Below are 20,994 nucleotides of genomic sequence, written 5' to 3' on the forward strand. Positions count from 1 at the left end.
TATGTATTAATGTGTGTGTGTGTGTGTTCGTTTATATATTTATTATGTGTGTGTATTTGTGTGTGTGCGTTCGCTTATATATTTATTAGTGTGTGTGTGTTTGTGTGTGTGCGTTTGTTTATATTTATTAGTGTGAGTGTGTGTGTGTGTATGTATGAGAGTGTGTGTGTGTGTATGTATGAGAGTGTGTGAGTGTATATGAGAGTGTGTGTGTGTATCACTACCTCCTCTTGTCCATCTCTTTAACTGCCCCTCCCCCGCCAGATCATCACCATGGTAACTGATACCTTTTGGTGTGTCCAATGAGACTACACTGATTGGTTGGGTTAGTCTGTGTGTGTGTGTGTGTGTGTTTTGTGTAAGCATGTATTGCTGACCCCTTCATGCACACTATTTAGTGAGTATTATACGAATCTCCTCCTAAATGCATACAGTGTGTGTGTGTGTGTGTGGGTAATGACAGGTCCACATGGGCTTCAATGGGAGAAGGTGTGGAAATACATCACTGTCAGCATGGTGTGTGTCTGTGGAACTGTTTCATATTTGTGCATAATGAGTTTGAGTTTTCATGACACATACTGATCTCTCTCTCTCTGTGAATGTGTGTGTCTAAACTGACAACAGCTGTTCGCTGGTATTCATTTATTCTCTGGGTTCGCGTTCAGAATGCGTCACGCTGGGAACACTGAGACTTGTACTTGTACTAATGCGCACGAAATGGAGAGATGACCGCGGCAGAGCCGCTTTTGGGGGCGCACGGTTTTACTGTGTCAGAAAGGAAACACAAACGTGCGTGTGTCTGGAAATAAAGGTCTCACGCAGGTCAGTTGTTCCACAAAATCCGTGGGTCTGCCGTAAGCGCGTGAGTGACAGGCTCTTCCTCGCGCGTCCTGTCTCTGGGGAGTGGAGGTTGGGCGGTGCGAGCTGATCCGTTCACTTCAGACGAGGACACGCAGCATTAGGCGCGCGTGGGAGCGTGGAGGAGGGCTTCACCAGTCGCTCTCGAGCAGGGAGTGTGGGGGAGAAAGCCAGCCGTTAGCGCAGCGCGGGAGACCTATGCATCGGATTTGGATTTTGTTTCTTTGTTCGCCACCGGAGCGATGCTGCGGAGCCTCGTGCTGTTTTTCAGCGTGCTGGGCGCTTGCTGCGGATCAAGTTTCCCAAGCAACATCAACATAGGTACAGTCAGTCGCGCGGACAGGACAGGTCCACGCTCGAGTGTAATTGTTGGTTTCTGAGCAGTGCATGCGCTTTCTTTTCGCATTCATAGTGTGTGTGTGTGTGTTTCTCTTTGACAGGGGGGCTGTTTCCTGCGGACTCGCATGAGTATGAAGCGTTCCGCTTCGCGCTCTCACACCAGCAGGATGTCCCCAAGCTCGTGCCGCAGGTGGACATGGTCAAGAGCGGGAACAGTTTCTCTATGACTTATGCATGTGAGTGACATTCAGTGTGTGTGTGTTTAGGTATGTAGGTGTGTCGGCATGTTCTGTTTTTATTTTATCACCTGAGCGTTTGAGTGGAGTCTGAGATTCCCAATGTAGTAGTCGATTTCAATTTCATATACGCTACAGTAAGAATGTCTGTGTGTGTGTGTGAGAGAGAGAGAGGGAGAGAGAGAAAAAAATGGGTGGGCAATATGAAGAAGTGCAACCTCCGTAGCAGAACCACAGTCTTCTTGTTCTGCAGCAGCAGTCGCGGATGACCGAGTGCATGTGTGAAAGTTAGTGCTGTTATCATCCTGTTGCACGAGAGACCGGGACTCAGCCGTCTCCTGAGATGAGACGCACCGTGAGATTCCATCCCGTTAGTGCTGTGACTGCAGCTCCTCTGGTTAGCTCGAGGAAGCTGTCGCTCTACTCGCGCCCAGCCAGGTCGTCTTCCCAGCTATAACAATCCGCTTAAAGGGATGTGATGCTGGCGTGTTTGTGTGTGCGTACGTCCCTCTCTCTTAATGAAACCGGACCTGTGTGCAGCGAGGTGCCGTGTGAGCTATGAGGAAATTAGCGTCACATCTGAATTCGATCTTGCGTCAGGACTGAAGGACCTCCACATCAGATTTTACACGTTAGCCGCGCGGCTCTCTCTGCTGCAGTCAATAACCGCGAGCTGAAGCTTTCGTGACCTGCCTATTTGAACTTGACTCTTACACGGGCTCGCTAAACGTAATTTGGTGTCTGCCTTTTGTCCGTTACTTGTGACAGAACACCTGTGCAACATGATCGAACTGAGCGCCGGTGTGCGCGTCAGTTGTACAGAGATGGAGTGCGCGAGGAGGGACTCGAGGATTCGCATGCTCTTACGGAGGCGAGACTAGCCCACCGCTACTCATGTGTCAGGTCTATTACTCTTAGCGTGTTAGGAGACTGGCCTGTTTGAGTGTGTGTGTGTGTGTGTGTGTGTGTGTGAAAGAGAGGAACACAAATATCTCTTATTTCTCTAGCCCATATATGCTCATTCGCTCTCTCTCTCTCTCTCTGTTTGAGTGAAAGGTCAGAGCAGGTGAGAAAGAATGTGTTAAAGAGCAGTAACATGAAAGAGAGCAGGATGAATAGATTTATAAAGAAGACAAAGGAATATTACCAGTGTGTGTATGTGTGTGTGTGAGAGAGAGAGAGAGAGAGAGAGAGAGGGAGAAGGGAGAGAAAGGGAGAGGGGAGAGAGAGAGAAAGAGGATAGCCCATGTTTCAGCCCATGTTATGCTGTTGATGTAGCTCAGTTGTAATACTACTGTCCAAGGCAAATTAATTGTCTGTGTGTGTGTGTGCAAGTGCTTTTACATGTATTTGTCACATGCACTGTAAGATTTTGTAAGTGGAATGAAAAAGGGGTATTTCTGTTTCTCACTGTGCAAAAACAAGCAAGTCATAGTAAGGTCCAGTAACGTCCACCAGCAACTGCGGCCTTTGCTCCTGGATGGGATGGCGATGCTTCAGATGAACTTAAGATGAAGGTGAACTCAGAGAAGAGCTTTGTTTCTTTATTATTATTTATTTGGACAGAGAAGAACAGCAGGAGGAGGGGAGATGGGTGGGGGGGTTGGATGATGATCGCGGGTTGTGTGTGTGTGTGTGGGGGGATCAGGGATCTGGAGATGACCACGGGTTGTGTGTGTGAGAGAGAGAGAAAGTTGGGGTGGGATCGGGAAATGACCGCAGGTCCCCCTGAGCATTTGAACCTGAAGGCTGTAGAGTGTGTGAGAGAATGTGTGTGTGAGAGAGAATGTGTGTGTGTGTGTGTGAGGTGTGAGAGAGATAATGCGAGTGTGTGTGTATGTGTGTGTGTGAGAGAGATAATGCAAGTGTGTGAGAGAGAGTGTGTAAGGGAGAGCCTGTGGCATTACAGCATGGGATCTTGGCCGGTCCCCACATGCTTGCTTGCTGTACTGTAAAATATTTAAATATTAACTAATTAATATTATGTTATATAAACATGTATTGATGAATATTATATAAACATGCATTGATTACTATTGTATGAAGTTACCGATTAATATTATATAACTAGCTACAGTTTCCTTATACTAGTCATCAACAAACTATCAAATATGCCCTGATGATGACAGTGTTTCTTTGTGTGTGTGTGTGTGTGTGTGAGAGAGAGAGAGAGAGAGAGAGAGAGATGGTGATGTGTGTGTGTGTTACAGTATATTGTTTGGTGTGTGTATGTGTGTGTGTTATATTGTTTGGTGTGTGTATGTGTGCACATTTGTGTGTTGCAGAGTACAGTGACAGGGGGCATTTGCGATTTCCAAGGGGGGGCACATTTTCCCACCACTGGGGGGTGGGTGGTCATTTGCGCGCAAAAACATTTCATGTCACAGTTGATGAATTAATAGCAGCTATCGCAAGGCCTAGTGTCTGCGAGACCCAGCCAACATTACGGCTCAGCTTACCTCACCAACTAAGTCTCTTAAGCAGGCTGCTAACTGCTGATAACTTTGCCTGTCTAACGAAATTTATCTCCACAATTGATTTCATTGTGATAAGAGCAAACTAGTTAATGTGTGCATGAGTAGCCTATTGAACTTAATTTGCACTGGTGTTTATAATGCTAACCTTTAGCGAACACCGAGCTGAACTGGCATTCTGTGCTACAACAGTCTTGTTCTGATTCAAGTAGGCTAGCCTAGGCTACGGAGGGGAGTCTCCGTTGTGTGTGTGTGAGAGTGGGACAAGGAGAGGCTGTTAGTGTTCCGTCGCTGCATGTAGCCTAACTAACGAAAGAAGACCATATCTACAAGAAATAGCAACAAAATAAAAACGTAATAACCAATGTGGTGGTCATTAGAGGGGGCACAGATTTTATTTGAGGGGGCGTCGTCCCCTTTCGCAAGATGAGCCAGGCCACTGGCGGACAGAGCGACCAGACGGGTAATTTAGAGCCGGGCCACTGGCTATGGGGCACACTGCTCGAGCTTGAAGGAGAGCAGTCGGGGATCAGGGCCACCTGCCTGGACTAAACGCTCAGGAGTGTCGAGCTGCGCAGCTCTCTTTTCTTAGTCGGGGCGACCTGACCTGAGTGGATGAGTGAGAAGGTGTTTGTGACATGCGGAGTGGCGTGTGCATTGGGACGGGCCACCGTCTTGGATTCTGAATGCTGGTTGCCAGACGACTGGCATGCAGGGCCCCCTGGACCAGAGTAATGGTTGACCACGCCGGGTGCCAGGGCTACCCGGAACCATACTCTTGTCGGTGTGGAGGGCCCCTTAGAAGATTAATGGATAATTGATTGTGCACCAGGTTGTTAGTTTTCAGGGCTACCTGAACTGTAGAGTGGACATGGTGGCAGTGTTATGATAGGATAGGATAATATTATCTATGGACCCTTTCAAGAGAGTTCCATTATCAGCATCATAGTTGGCCCCACAAGACTTCCTTTTTAACATTCCATATGTTATCTTAATGCAGAGGAAGTAGATTGGGGCCCAAATAGAACGTTCAAGCATTGTTTTTGTTTTTATTGTTGAAAGGGTCTATATTATAGATAATATAAACACCGCCGTAGGAATTCATAGACATACCTGATTCAGGGTTGGAGTGTGTGACCTTTGCATCAGAGACGAGTTGGGGATTCCTGTACCAGAGTAGCAGTTGGACGAGCGGGCAACCGCCTTCCGGGGCGATCCGGTCTTTGAATCTACCGGGTGACCCGTGAGCAGAGCTTCCTAGATTAATTGCTAATCAAGTTGTTGGATACAACCATAGTGACAAGGTTTTTAGAACCTGAATACTAACATAGTAACAAGGTTATGAGAAACAACAGAGACTAGAGTGCATGGTACTGTGACTTGGACGCTCTTGAGAGGACTTGGTATGACCACCACCACCAGAATTTGTAGATCAAAGAGTTACTGTTTCCATACTGTTTTTTTTTGTATTAATAAATACACCATTTTATTAAGTTTTGTGTCTGCCCGTTTTTGTTATATCCCACAAGCCCTAGACCGGGATGTAACACTTGTTTCAGATAATAGAGCTGTTGAGCTGTGTGCAGCCCTGAATAGTCCACGATCACAGACACACGGCATAGACCAGGATTAACAGAACCATTCTACGAAAAATACAATTGGAATCATTCGTTTGCATTGCAACACGTGCACAGAACACAGAGAGGAAACAATGACGCCATGAGTGAGTTACGTCCACCCGACCCTGAAGCCCGTAGAGGAGACGGGACCGTTGCAGCTGAGGCACAGCTAGGATAGACTACTCTTTGCACCCAACCGAACTGAGCATTTAGTAGGCTGAGTGGTAGAATTTGCACAGCAGCACGTAAGTGGACGTACCGGGTGACCTAAAGTTTCCTGGCTGGAGGATATCACCTGTGAATGGCGACCATGCAAGCTCGGCATTTGGTGTTGAAAATCTCTGCGGAGAGCTGTGAGAGATGTAGGCTACATACATCCGCAACGATGGGCTGCCACGGGTGAGAATGCGATGCAGAGTTTAATCATTGTGTGAGTGAACAAAGTGAAAACTCATTCCGACTAGGAAATAGGCTACGCATGGCCTTTAGCAGAGTAGCCTGGCATGACGACAGAATTGTAACACGATAAGAATAAGAAAGGACGAATGTGAATTGTAACATGATAAGAATAAGAAAGGACGAATGTGAAACTGAACGAAATGTCAGCTCAGAACTGAGCAGTAGGCCCATACGACAGACTGCGAAGTCAGCTCACTGAAAGTAGCAAGGAATTGAGTTAGATACAGAAGTCAGCTTACTGATAGTAGCAAGGAAGGGAGTTAGACACAGACGTTTTTAAGAAGCAAATTCGTTTCCTATTGGTTCATAGTAGGCTGACTGAAAGAATGGGAGGTGTAGGCAAAGTGACCAGCTCGACTGATTGGCTAGGAAATTAATGATGTGGTGAGCACAGACCTTCTCCTGAGCTGTGATTGGTTAACAAGTTATGAACAGAATATGTGACTACGAGTCTTTCCTGTAGAACTTCGCTGAAGCTACCATTTCGCCCGAATCTCTGAAAGGCGGCCAGCCAATGAGATTAAGTTACGCTTCTGGTCTGGCTTCCTCTGATTGGCTGCTGGCTAAAATGGGTGGAACATTATGGGATGCCGCTTGGGTGTTTGTGTTGTGTGTCTGAGTGGGTTAGTGTGAGAGAGTGTTTGTTTGTGTGTGTGTGAGTGAGTGAGTGAGTGAGTGAGTGTGTGTGTGTGTGTGTGTGAGAGAGAGAGAGTATGTGTTTGTGTGTCTCTCAGCTGAGATTTTCAAATTCATTTATGAGAGGATAACCCCTTGAGATGGACTTTTCATTTTCGAGGGTCCTCAGAGTAACACAAAACACACTCACACATACTAAAGCTCTTCCTCACAACCAACCACCCCAGCCTGTCCCACCACTGTCCAAAGCATATTCACATGATCAGTATGGTAAGATATTAAGATATTACAGGAGAGAACCATATTTAGAAAAGCCACCAAAACAAACATAACTTACATATACTTACATATACAAAAATACATATACACACACACACACATCTGCATGCAAACATGCATCCATGCATACATACATATATACATATACATACATACATACACACGTACATACATATACATACATACTGTACACATACACATGTACACATAAAGGCACATATCCACTAGTGCACACATACATACATAATATCCTAATAAAGGCATTAATGAGAGAAGGTGCATTAATGAAAAAAAGTGCAAGTCATACACCAGGGAAACATTTACATTGGTCACCGGATTGCAAGTAAGATAAGAGGGATGCCTTAAAAAGTGGAAAGGAAGAGATAGACCTTAAGGAACAAGGCAAGCTGTTCCAGTCAGAGGGGGCTTTGAATTTGAAAGCACGTCTTCCGATTTCTTTAGAAATATTTGGGACAGAAAAAAAGAGATGATCAAGGTGTCTAAGGCCATAAGTTGACCTATATATGACTAAGTGTTGCTTCAAATAAAAAGGATAATTAAAAAAGATACATTTATAAACAAACCGAAACCAGTGTAGCTGTCATCTGGCCTTTGGGGATAAGAGGTTCAATTGCTGATACATATGACAATGATGGGTTAGGAACGGACACGGACATTTTAGAAAACACACACACATAGCACATAATTCCCCCAAACACACACACGCACACACATACATACACACACACAGATCCCCCACTTACACCATGTTCCTTGTCAGTGGTGAGATTTTCATTTAAAAGCAGCAAACAGAGCAGCGAGTGAGATGGAGAGGAGGTGAAGAACACTCATCCGTCTCCCTCCAACACCTACACACTCTCATCTGCTCTGCTCTCCGCTCTGTTTCTCTCTCCCCCTCTCTTTATCTCTCTCCATCCTTCTGTCTTTCTCTCTCTCTCTCTATCCTTCTCTCTGCCTCCTGCTTCTGCATTTACCAAACAGATTGAGACTGTTCCTGCTCACAGCCCAACTCACAGCATGCACACACACACACACTCACACAGACACACACACACACTCACGTACACATATATGCACACACATACTGCACACACACACACACACACACACCCTCGTACACATACATGCACACACACACACTGCATACACAGTGACTTACTTATCATACAGTCACACACTCATAAACATGAAGACAATAATACACACACATGGTGGACACACACATACATACAAATGGCACATGCGCTATGGTGGACACACACACACACACACACACACACACACACACATGCTCAAACAAGCACCCCACATACAAACTACTCACAAAGAAAAATGTATTCTATGTGTTAACACACACACACACTCACAAACACAGACAAATATATTGTATGTGCTAACACACACACACATTCTGCTCAATAAAGCTGTGGAATACCTCCAGAAGCCTTTTTTCCTCCTCATTACACACACACACAAACACACACACACACGCACATCCAGAGAGCCCTACAGCAGGTATACACACACACACACACACACACACGCACTCAGTCACTGACACTCACAGACACACACACACACACAAACTCACACACACACAGGGCTTTATTTCAGCGATCAACTATGTCCAGATGTAAATGATTGCGTATCCTATCACTCAAATTCAATTAAACCCACCAGTAGGCTAGACCTTAATTTCACAGCCTAGGTATGTTAGCAGCACAGGGATTAAGGGCATTGGCTGTACAACAAACAAAAACAAAACCCTGCGTGGAATTAATTTGGGAATAGACGACTAAAGGTTGGGGCTGGCTTGTATAATTTGGTTCCTTGGTTAAAATATAATGTAGGCTACGTTTTTGCACAAAATTGCTGCTAATAAACATAAACACAAACAAACGTGATTTTCCTTTGAAATCCCTGACTGCGCCTTCAACGTTAGCCTACTATTATTTGGGTAACACTTTCTATGAAGGTTGTATTTATAACGCCCTATGAATGCATTCATAATGTTTTATAAGGTGTCTATAAAGCATTGTAATGCTCATTATTACCATCTATATGTATTCACAAGTCATCATAACCAACTTCATGATGCATTATGACAGCTAATTATGAATGATTATAATTTTAATTTGAATAATGCATCAATTCTTGTCACTTTACTTAGAGCTGACAAATAACACTTATGATATTGCATAGCTGTTTATAATTGTATGCTGTAGGGAGATGTATAAATTATTATAACTTTATTACATATACTTATAGCTATAGATATATAGGACTACAGTAGAAGTCAAAACTCTTTATGCATCACTATATGCATTTAGCAAAGCAAAGTAGTTATGATGCATCATAAAACTGACAAGTGAGTAGGCAGATCTTGACATATTTATAATGCATTATTCAGATTAAAATTATAATAATTCATAATTAGCTGTCATAATGCATCATTAAGTTGGTTATGACAACTTGTGAATACATATAGATGGTAATAATGAGCATTACAATGCTTTATAGACACCTTATAAAACATTATGAATGCATTCATAGGGCGTTATGAATACAACCTTCATAGAAAGTGTTACCGTTTCATTTACATCAAATCTGGAGACGAACGAATGGCAGTTGTTGCCGAAGTTCACTTGCGTGTTATTTTTTAAATAAGTGACTTTTTTTGCAGCGGCGCTTAAATTCTAGGAGCGGTGCTGCGCCGCTGTTGAACACATAGTAGGGGTTAGGGGAAACACTGTCATGAATTCAGTGTGAATATGTTTCTGATGTCTGTGTTTATGTGTGTGTGTGTGTGGTGTGCAGTCTGTTCCCAGTTTGCTAAGGGTGTGTATGCAATCATCGGCGTGTATGACCGGCGCACGGTGAACATGCTCATGTCGTTCTGCGGAGCGCTGCACGTCTGCTTCGTCACGCCCAGCTTCCCCGTCGCTGCTGCCAACCAGTTCGTTATCCAGCTCAGGCCTCAGCTGCAGGGGGCGCTACTGAGCATCATCGAGTTCTACAGGTGGACACGCTTCACCTACCTCTACAGCTCGGACTCAGGTACACACACACACACACACACACACACACACACACACACACATACACACACACACACATACTGTACACACACACACACACACACACATAAACACAGACATCAGAAACATATTCACACTGAATTCATGACAGGGTTTCCCCTCCTAACCCCTACTATGTGTTCAGCAGCGGCGCAGCACCGCTCCTAGAATTTAAGCGCTGCAAAAAAAAAAACACACATACACACTCACACATACACACACACACATAAACACACTCTTTTGATCCCGTGAGGGAAATTTGGTCTCTGCATTTAACCCAATCCGTGAATTAGTAAAACACACTCAGCACACAGTGAACACACAGTGAGGTGAAGCACACACTAATCCAGGCGCAGTGGACTGAAAGTTCAGGGGAAACTTGCATGTCTTCCCTTTGCTAATCACTCTGTGTCTCGCTGCATTCGATGAGGACATTGTCACATTTACAGTTAAAGCCAGATTACAAGTCCTCCCTACTAGACTCAACCTCTCCATCTGGTTTCCCACAACGCAGGTCCCTCATTGCTTGCATCACACCTCAGAACATGTCACTGAAACACTGTCACACATCCTAAATGGCTGCCATGCCTACAAAGGAATGTACATAGCACGTCATGAAAGAACAGTAGACCTCATAGAGAAAGACATATCAAACCATTTCCCACCCTCAGTAAGAATGTACAAACATTTGCATGTAAAACTATCCATGTTTCCAGCATTGCGACAGTAATTTGAGTACTTTCCTACACCTGTTTTCTCCAGATGTTCTTGTAGTCAATGAGTAGTCCAGCACCTTTGATTCTAGCATGGAGGAGGCTTTGAGACCAAGGTTGTTAAATACCAACCACTCCTAAACACCTAACACCATCTCAGAGCTAGGCTATAGGTGTGTGTCCACTCCTAAACACCATCTCAGAGCTAGGCTATAGGTGTGTGTGTGTCCAATCCTAAACACCATCTCAGAGCTAGGATATAGGTGCAGACTACTTGTTTTCATATTCGGCAGCCTAGGACACACACACAAGCTGGTCGTATGAGGGTCTTATGCTTGGGAAAAAAGAGGGCTAAACGGCTGGCAGAGTAGTGTACCATCTCTGTTGTTGTTGGCAGAGACGTTGTTACTTACACCCTTATGAGGATTATGCTTATTGAGTGATATTGTGAAGACTTGCTGTATGCCACTGGTCCATAAGGATGTGTATGTATTCTACTGCATCCTTAATATTTGTGTCCCTGTGCCATTTTGTTCCGTGTGGACATAGACCTGCTGTATGCCACATAAATAAATGGTTAAAATGGCAGGTCTCACCATGCTGCAGCAGGGGCGGGTTAACATGTGTGTGTGTGTGTGTGTGTGTGTGTGTGTGTTAGTTAGTTATTTAGTTTATTAGTTGTCCCCTTAGGGAAATTCTTTTTCCCATTTTCCTACAGTACGTTTTCATCATACATGGTCACAGGCACAGGATGGCACATACATTACACACATACAGCACAGGGTGGCACATAGACACATACAGCACAGGATGGCACATACATTACACACATACAGCACAGGGTGGCACATACACACATACAGCACAGGGTGGCACAGGATGGCCCATACACACATACAGCACAGGGTGGCACATACAGTACATGGTCGCAGGCACAGGGTGGCACATACAGTACATGGTCACAGGCACAGGGTGGCACAGGATGGCACATACATGGTCACAGGCACAGTATGGCACATACAGCACAGGGTGGCACAGGTTGGCACATACATGGTCACAGGCACAGGATGGCACACACACACATACATATTTCAGACACCTCAGACATTTGACACAGACATTCTTGTAAATTCGGGGTGTGCGGACCTATTATTTTGGTGGCAGTATTGGTTATCTGGGTGAGTTTGTTATGTTTTTTACAGTAAGCATGTTGAAGAAGCAGGTGGAACAGTATGATAGAATGGGTTAGACAATGCAGATATACAGTAGTAGGAGTAGATGGCGGGCAACATGAAGTCCTTTTAGTTTGTGCACAGCTGACAGTCTCTGGTTTCCTTTTGTGTGGATGTCTGTTGTGTGAGGTTCAAAGGTGAGGTTATTATAGTGTGTGTGTGTGTGTGTGTGTGTGTCTGTTGTGTGATGTTCAAAGGTGAGGTAGTTCTGTACAGTCTATGGGTTATTGCCAATAGTGAGTCCAAGCTATTTGACATGGTCTACCATCTCTACTGTTTCCTTGGTAATGATGATGGGGTGGTGGGATTGTGTGGATGCTGCAGCGTGTGTGTGTATGCGTGCGTGCGTACGTGTGTGTGCAGGTCTCACCATGCTGCAGCGTGTGCTGGTTAACATGTGTGTGTGTGTGTGTGCAGGGTTTCCCGCAGGAAATGTGTTAGTCAAGGTGGTAGGTCGTCCGACTGGGGGGGTGTATTGGTTGCCGTCCGACCGGGGTGGGGGTGGGGGTGTTATGGTGTCGGTCTGACCGGTGGGGGGGGGGGGGGGGGGGGTGCCGGCGTCTTGTTTGTGCGATACAGTAGCCTACAGTTAACAAAGTAATAACACCAAAAAAACTATACAACAGTATACAAATATTTCAAAATATTTGTGTAATTTGTGCAATTTTAACAAAGACTATTACAAACTATAGAACAAGTGCAAAAGAAAGTGCAAAACAAAAAAATGTGCAAATGTGATCAGTCACTACAAACCATCCTCCTTGGCTTTAAAAAGCTTTGGTAATTGCACTGTTTTACTATTGGACCATTAATGCCTATCTTCATGCAGGCTGTCAGACTGTTGCCCTGCAGCCTGTTCCGCAAGTCTGTCCTGATCTATACACAGAGAGTGAATGAAGTTTAGATTATTTTATAGTTTTGTGTAATATGGAATTTGAGCGCGGAACGCTTTTTAATTTAGAGGGCGGAGCGGCTGCTCTGTTTTGCTCTGATACCGCTCACACGAGTCTGAGGCTTGCCCAAACCCACCCAGAATTTATGTCTTCCTAATAAAACCATGACCGTTAAATTTCAAAGATGTTGGCCATAATAGCCTAAGTTCGTGGATGGCGATGGAGTTAGCTAAATAATTTAGAAAGCATACGCGTAGCCACAGGCGGGCCTGGACTGGCCTAGGCCCGTCTATTTGTCAGTCTTGCCCGTCCGATTAAAGGGCTTTCCTTAGTTTACACTCACCATCTTAAAAAGACGCGTAAGTCAACACTGCGCTTTGCTCAAGTAGCTGTTTACTCGGCCGCTCCTCCGCTCAAATTCGCGTCAGGTCACTCTGCTCAATTTCACTCCCTGTTCCACTTAAAAATCATCCCACTGCAGTGAAATCACTCCATGCTCGCTCCAATTTAAAAGAGGGAGAAATAATCTACAAGCCGAATTGTCACCTTAAACAGAAAACTTAAATCCCAAAGAACTAAGAGCAACGGCAATATATTTCACTCACATTTATTTTAAAAGACACAGGGTCATTCCACGTCAATTCAACCAGGGCCCACTCACTTAGGTCTCAAAAAACTCTGAAAAAATTACCAGGTGTATGTTACCCAGGAGACACACTGTAAAATTACTCTTATGTAAGATCAATACTTTCCAAAAAGCACTCTCTTTCCAAAACTCTCACAAAAAGCAATGAACAGAAAATAAATCCCTTCAGGGTCTGAACAGCAGACCTCACAAGTCATATTGATGTCAATGGGGCATTTTGCCCATGTTCAGGGTGGAAAATAAAAAAGAAAGATTTGCATAAGACAAGTCAAATTGGTGTTTTCAAAAAGAAGGGATCATGGAGAATAAAGAAATACATATTTAAAAAAAAAATTTGTATATTCCCACAAGGTGTTTTGGGTGGTCTGAAAATGATAACCAAAATGATTTTTCAGACTTGTGAGGTCTGCTGTTCAGACCCTGAAGGGATTTATTTTCTGTTCATTGCTTTTTGTGAGAGTGTTTCTACTTATCTCAGTAAGAAAAATAAATCAAGAGCCTATGTTGAGTACAAATATGTCTTCTGAAGGCTTAAACAGAGCCCAGCCAAAAACTCCAATAAAATTTGTATCAACTTTGAGGGACAGCTATAACCATGCAGGATTATCCAGACCAAATGTGAAGATTTTGCTACATACTATTCCTAGTTATGTAACAGCATGCAAAATTTGAGCCTACTACATGGTTTAGTTCTTGCGCTGTGGGCTTGTGAACTTTGACAAAAAAAAGAGGCCGAACAAAATCGACACCCCCCTCCCCCTGTAAAACTGGCTGTATCTTGGAAAGTATTGATCTTACATAAGAGTAATTTTACAGTGTGTCTCCTGTGTAACATAGGTACACCTGGTAATTTTTTCAGAATTTTTTGAGACCTAAGTGCGTGGGCCCTGGTTGAACTGACGTGGAATGACCCCACACCGATATTGCAACAATAAACAAGCTTGGCAACGTTAATACACATAAGCCTAAAACTAAAGGGATCAATGGGATTAATTGCCTAAAGAATACAGGCATAGCATCCAAGTTTTACTTTAGCCTTCTGCTTGATATTCAAGCATATTAAAATTGCTCACGGTTTTCTTTGCTCTCCGTAGCACACTCTCATGTTTTCGCGAAATGTGTCCTCTTAGATTCCAAAATGAATCTTTACTCACTGAAACTGTGTCACCACATGGTTATTCTTGCGCTACATTGTTAGTATCTAGTTGTTTTGTAGGAATAGTACACTTGTACGACTTATCAGTTTCCTTTCTAACAGTAGCGTAGCCAGAAATGTTCAAATGGGTGGGCACAGAAAAAACAGGTGGGCAAAGCGAATTTGATTGAACATAAGAGAGGCCTAGATTAGATACACCATACAAGCATTAATCATAGGCATGTTATATTTATGACATAAAAGAGGAATTTATTGAATGCATTTGATCACAGCTGACAAATTCCGCAGAAACATTTTCAACTGGACCAAAACAATGCATGAATGTAGCAGGGTTCCCACGGATCCTTAAAAAGTCTTAAAAAGTATTAAATACAACTTTCGGTTTTTAAGGCCTAAAAAAGTCTTAAATTGACTGGAATGTCTTGAATTTTCGAAAAGGAGGTATTAAATTTGTGTATGGGACTGCCAGCGAGTGCGATAGAGCGAGTGAATTGCCTCCATCCGGTTTCGTGTAATTGTGGCTCTAAGGCTACTGAAAGAAGTGTAGTGGTTGCAGAGTGAAGGTGTTTTTCACAGGTGTCGTTAAAGGTGTGAAAATTGTAAAAATATGTAAAAATATGCCTTACGTTTCGTGTTGTAGCCGAGGGCTGAGAGATACGTAGGTGGCCTATGCAAGTGATAGAGCCTGAGAAGGAGCTGGTAAGCCAGTTAGCGATAGGGTGGCCTACGTTCGGATTTGGGCCGGACAGTTTAAAACCCCTGTCCAGTGCAGCCTCAAGCCGGACGCTCATTTGTAATCCTTTTTGGAGTTGAAAAGCGCTGGGCTTCTAGAATCTTTGCTCAAATTATGGACGCGAAGACTGCTGGTCAAATTATGCGCGGTGCTTCTGTCACTCGTCTGATAATTTGCTGCGCAATTTATGAAGGAACCACAGACCGACAGAGGAAATACAGATTAAGTTGATCTGTTGCATCTCTATCGTGTTTTGCTGGCCTAGCCTAAGTAAATATATGTCTAAGTTATAATAGGCCTACCTGTAATATCTGTCTGCATCTTGCTTGCCAGCCTTTCCTAGTACTTCGCAAAAGTTGTGAAATATAACCGCATATTTTTTTTTAATGTCGGCGACTGGCTACATAAAAAAACGCATCTGTAAGTGCGTTCATAATATGTGCGTGCTTGAGATGTTAATGGTTTTACAATGTTTCAGTCAAGCTTTAGTTGGTTTAAATACAACTGGTATGCAAAATGTAAAGAAGTGGATTAACTTTGATTTGCTGTGCTGCATATGGGACAATAGATGCCTAGTAAAGTTAGTAGGCTTATTAAAATATTTAAATAGTCTACCTTTGAAAAAAAAATCTTTGCTCGGACGCAGCATCGTTTTACAAATTATGGACGCGAAGACTGCTGGTCAAATTATGCGCGGTGCTTCTGTCACTCGTCTGATAATTTGCTGCGCAATTTATGGTAAAATATGTCTTGTCTTCACCGTGGGATAGTGAGAAACGTAATTTCGATCTCTTTGTATGTCTGGAACATGTGAAGAAATTGACAGTAAAGCTGACTTTGACTTTGACTTGACTTTGACTAGGCTACTACAGACACAGGTGAAGAACAGCCTCAGACAGTAGCACAACCAGATATGTACAGCCAGCTTCAAAAGCAAGCAGCCCAGACCCTAAAATTGTAAAATACACAATTATTTTTTTGCCAAAAAATATATTTGGTAACGCCTGTAGACATCCAAAATGGGGTGGGTGTTAAATTAGTAGAAAAAACTATTGCATAAAACAGTTTTGAGTTGTATCTTTTTTGCCGTGGTATAGTCTTAATTTTTCCATTTAGATGTCTTGAAAAGGTCTTAAAAGTCTTTAAATTTGCACTTGGAAAATGTGCAGATACCCTGATGTAGCTTCTGCACGTCACATGAAACACAATTGAAACAATAGATTGACCATATTGGACAACTGCAAAGCCTTATCATAGGCATGTTATATCCATGACATGAAAAGTGGAACTTATAGAACGAAAATGACAAATTACGCAGTCGACTAAACATTTTAAACTTGCGCAAAACTGATGAACCCAGCATCGGTGAGTCGCATAAATTAAAACACAAATTGAAGCATCAACTTGACCATTGGACAATCCTACCACAAAACCTTTCCATAGGCCTGCAACGTTTATGACATAAAAAGTGGAATATGAACGCACCTGACAATTAAACGGAACTGTGGCTGTTCGTGATTTGACTGATTCTTGAGAGCGAGGAGCGGGATATTGCACCGCTCAGCTCCGTTCACTAGCTCTGATTCGGAGGCATATCACACATGTAAAGATTATTAAAACTGATTATTTTTCGATTCATGGCACGTTTCTTATTATTTTTTTAATGCATTCTGCGGAAAAGGGAGACTGGCGTTGGTCACGGTTTGGAATGAAAGGGAGAAAACAGGACAGAGTAACACGGTGGACTACTTTATTTTGACGACGTAGTTAAGGCGGCAGGCCTGTTTTGCCAAGGCGGCCACCTTGACTACAAAGTGCTGCGGGAAACCCTGGTGTGTGTGTGTGCAGGTCCCATGCTGCAGCGTGTGCTGGTTAACATGTGTGTGTGTGTGCGTGTTTGTGCGTGTGCACCTGTGTCTGTGTGCGTGTGTGCGTGCGTGCCTGCGTGCGTGTGTGCGTGCAGGTCTCACCATGCTGCAGCGGGTGCTGGACAGTGCAGCGGAGCGCGGTTGGCACGTGGTGTCGGTGAATGTGGAGAGTGTGTCGGAGGCGTCCTTCTCTAAACTCTACCTGGACATGGAGACGCGCAAGGAGGGACACGTCATTATCGACTGTGAGATGGACAGACTGGCCTCAGTGCTGAAGAAGGTACACACACACACACACTCTCTTCCTCTCTCTCACACACACACACTCTTCTTCTCACACACTCACTCTCTCTCACACACTCACACTCTCTCTCTCACACACACACACACACTCTTCCTCTCACGCACACACACACTCTTCCACTCACACACACACACACTCTTCCTCTCACACACTCACTTTCTCACACACACACACACTCACTCTCTCTCACACACACACACACTCCCTCTCACACACTCACACACACACACACACTCTCTCTCACACACACTCTCTCACACACACACACACACACGCACACTCTCCGTCTCACACACACTCACACACACACTCTCTCTCTCTCTCACACACACACACTCTCCGTCTCACACACACTCTCCCTCTCACTCACTTAAACACACTTACACACACACACACTCTCCCTCTCACTCACTTAAACACACTTACACACACACACACTCTCACACACACTCTCCCTCTCACACACACACACTCCCCCTCCCACACACACACACACACTCACTCACTCACTCTCTCTCATACACACGCATTCTCTCGTTCACACAATCATTCTCTCTCTGACATACACTCTCACACACAAACACACACGCACACTCTCTCATTCACACACACACACACACTCACTCTCTCTCTGACATACTCACACTCTTACACACGCACATATACACACACACACACACACATATACACATATACACATTTACACATTCACACACTCTCATACACACACACACACACACACATGCCCACCTGCACACACACACATATACACATTCACACACTCTCATACACACACATGCCCATCTGCACACACACACACACACACACAATCACACAGTTAGCTAAGTCCCTGCACAGGGACGTGAAACTGGAGCGGTTCTCTGCTGGCCTGACCTGCTTCTATACAGGTGACCAATCTAATCTCACATCTACATACAACTACCCCAACAGCAGATAACTACCCCAGCTGCAGATAACTACCCCAACAGCAGCTAACTACCCCAACATCAGATAACTACCCTAACAGCAGATAACTACCCCAGCAGCAGATAACTACCCCAACAGCAGATAACTACCCCAACAGCAGGCAACTACCCCAACAGCAGCTAACTACCCCAACAGCAGATAACTACCCAACAGCAGATAACTACACTAATCTACAGATAATTACCCCAACAGCAGATAACTACACATAGTGCTGTCAAACGATTACATTTTTTAATCACGATTAATCGCTGAATTCCTATAGTTAATCACGATTAATTACATATTTTATCATATGATTAAAATTCTATTATTTTGCATTTCTGAACTTTCCAGGAGTCCATTTTAACAATAAAGCAATTATTGTGTATCTTGATTGGAATTCAAATGAAAGCAAAGCAAGTTACTTTATTAACTGAACTTTAAGACGGTAGGTCTATTTAATTATTTCAAATCAAATTTCAAAAGATGTGCAGCAGACCTGAGGCAACACAATATATTCTTCAGAAAGATAGTTGATATACACTGAAATAAATGCTACCGCAGAAGTGCATGCACAAAATGTAAGTCTACACACATTATAAAGGGCATAATTGTATATAATATGTATATAAATGTAATAAAATATTATATTCATTATCTTTGAGATCAGTTGAAAATAAGGAACTTTTCAACATGAGTGAATTGCCATTTCATAGGCCTACAGTCTATGGTGCACTGTCACTTGCCACACACATCAACGCCGAAGTTTTTAACAGGCAAACACTGGATGAACAATGGATTTTATGGAGCAGCGTCGACCAAATATAACTGAATCGTGATTTACACGGCGGCAAAGTGCGATGCTGGTGTGCGGAGTTGTATTGAAAAGAATGGAATCTAATGTAAATGAATGTCGAAACCAGAGTGCATCGCAAATAGTAGCAGCCAAAGAGGAATGTTGATAACAGAACAAGTGACGGTGAAAAAATCTTTGACGGCACCAACTAATGCGTCAGCCTAGGCTAGGCTACTACTCTTTGGCCGGCTCGTAAGCCCAACCAAGTGTGTGCAACATGCCTTTACGTAGCCTACTAACGGCGCATCATCATAAAGATACATTTAATCTGCATCACGCCCCATTTTAGCGAAAACATGTTAACATTATATCATTGATTCCAATGGGAAAGTAATCACACGTTGACGTTACATCTAGTTATTAATTCACAGGACATTCAATCGTTTTACTAACACGGCAGTTATGAAGAATTATGTTTATGTAACTTACTCATGTCGAAACTATGTACATTACCAACCTAATTCGTTTGCAATGCCCCATGTATTGTACAAATGTTGCTACACTTACCATAATATCCCATGCAAAACGGTTAGCTTGCTAGCTAGCTAACTGTGGAATAGCCAACTGTAACATAGCCAATTATCTCACCTAGTTGTGGGAAATAGGCTGCGTTCATATTACAAGTGATAGAATGAATGTGTGATTTATGTTTAGTTGATGTTATGACATGTAAAGTTAAGCTTGCTGAACTTAATTATAGTCAGCCACAGGCAGTTTGACTGTGCCTATCGATACATTCGTGACACTCACTCCTGTTAGTAAACTGGAAAGAGCAAAACATAGGAACATGGTCACATTAATCCCATAAACACACAGATAACTCTTACACCAACCTTATTTTGTGCCTTTTATTCACGTTTGTTTCAAGATTTAGTAAGTATACTATAAGCCCTTTTCGCTCCCCACTTTGATGCAGCATAGGTTTCCATTAAATCAGTCAACTTTCCCCTAAAAGGGGGCGTGTACGTGCAGCACATACAACGTTCCATTCCATTCAGCAGTGCATATTGTTTAGTTTCTGGTCTAGCGAGATCTGGTGTGGTGTTGTAGTTGTTCTAACGTTACTAGTTGTTGCAACAGCATGTGAAAAAACTACAAAGTTTGTTACACCAAAAAGAACGTTAATCTCGCAATAAAAAAATTGACGCCGTTAAAATAGATTTAAGTTAACGCCGTTAATAACGCTGACAGCACTATAATCTACAGATAATTACCCCAACAGCAGCTAACTACACTAATCTATAGATCACTACCCCAACAGCAGCCAACTACACTAATCTATAGATAACTACCCCAACTACAGCTAGCTACAGTATGCTACATTAAGCTATAGATAATTACCCCAACTACAGCCAACTAACCAACTACACTAATATATAGATAACTACCCCAACTACAGCTAGCAACACTAATCTACAGATAACTACCCCAACTACAGCTAGCTACACTAATCTACAAATAACTACCCCAACAGCAGCTAACTACACTAATCTATAGATAACTACCCCAACTACAGGTGCCCCAGTACTGAGCCTTGAGGCACTCCATATTTTACCATAGTCTGGATAGATGGTTTATTATGGACCTGTACAAATTGTTGACTGTTAGTAAGGTATGATCTACACCAAG

At 43.3% G+C, this 20,994-nt stretch overlaps 1 protein-coding gene across 1 annotated transcript in view; it reads left to right on the forward strand.

Moving 5' to 3' along the window:
• The first annotated feature begins 666 nt into the window (after positions 1-666).
• Positions 667-20,994, forward strand: part of gria1a (glutamate receptor, ionotropic, AMPA 1a) — an 81,532-nt gene continuing 61,204 nt past the window's right edge. Inside the window, 4 exon segments of the mRNA XM_048263754.1 lie at positions 667-1,179; positions 1,299-1,433; positions 9,739-9,978; positions 17,335-17,519. Of these exon segments, the coding sequence (XP_048119711.1) occupies positions 1,101-1,179; positions 1,299-1,433; positions 9,739-9,978; positions 17,335-17,519 (639 nt within the window). The 5' untranslated portion in view covers positions 667-1,100.

The sequence above is a fragment of the Alosa alosa genome, chromosome 14, assembly GCF_017589495.1.
Source record: "Alosa alosa isolate M-15738 ecotype Scorff River chromosome 14, AALO_Geno_1.1, whole genome shotgun sequence".
Lineage (NCBI taxonomy): Eukaryota > Metazoa > Chordata > Actinopteri > Clupeiformes > Clupeidae > Alosa > Alosa alosa.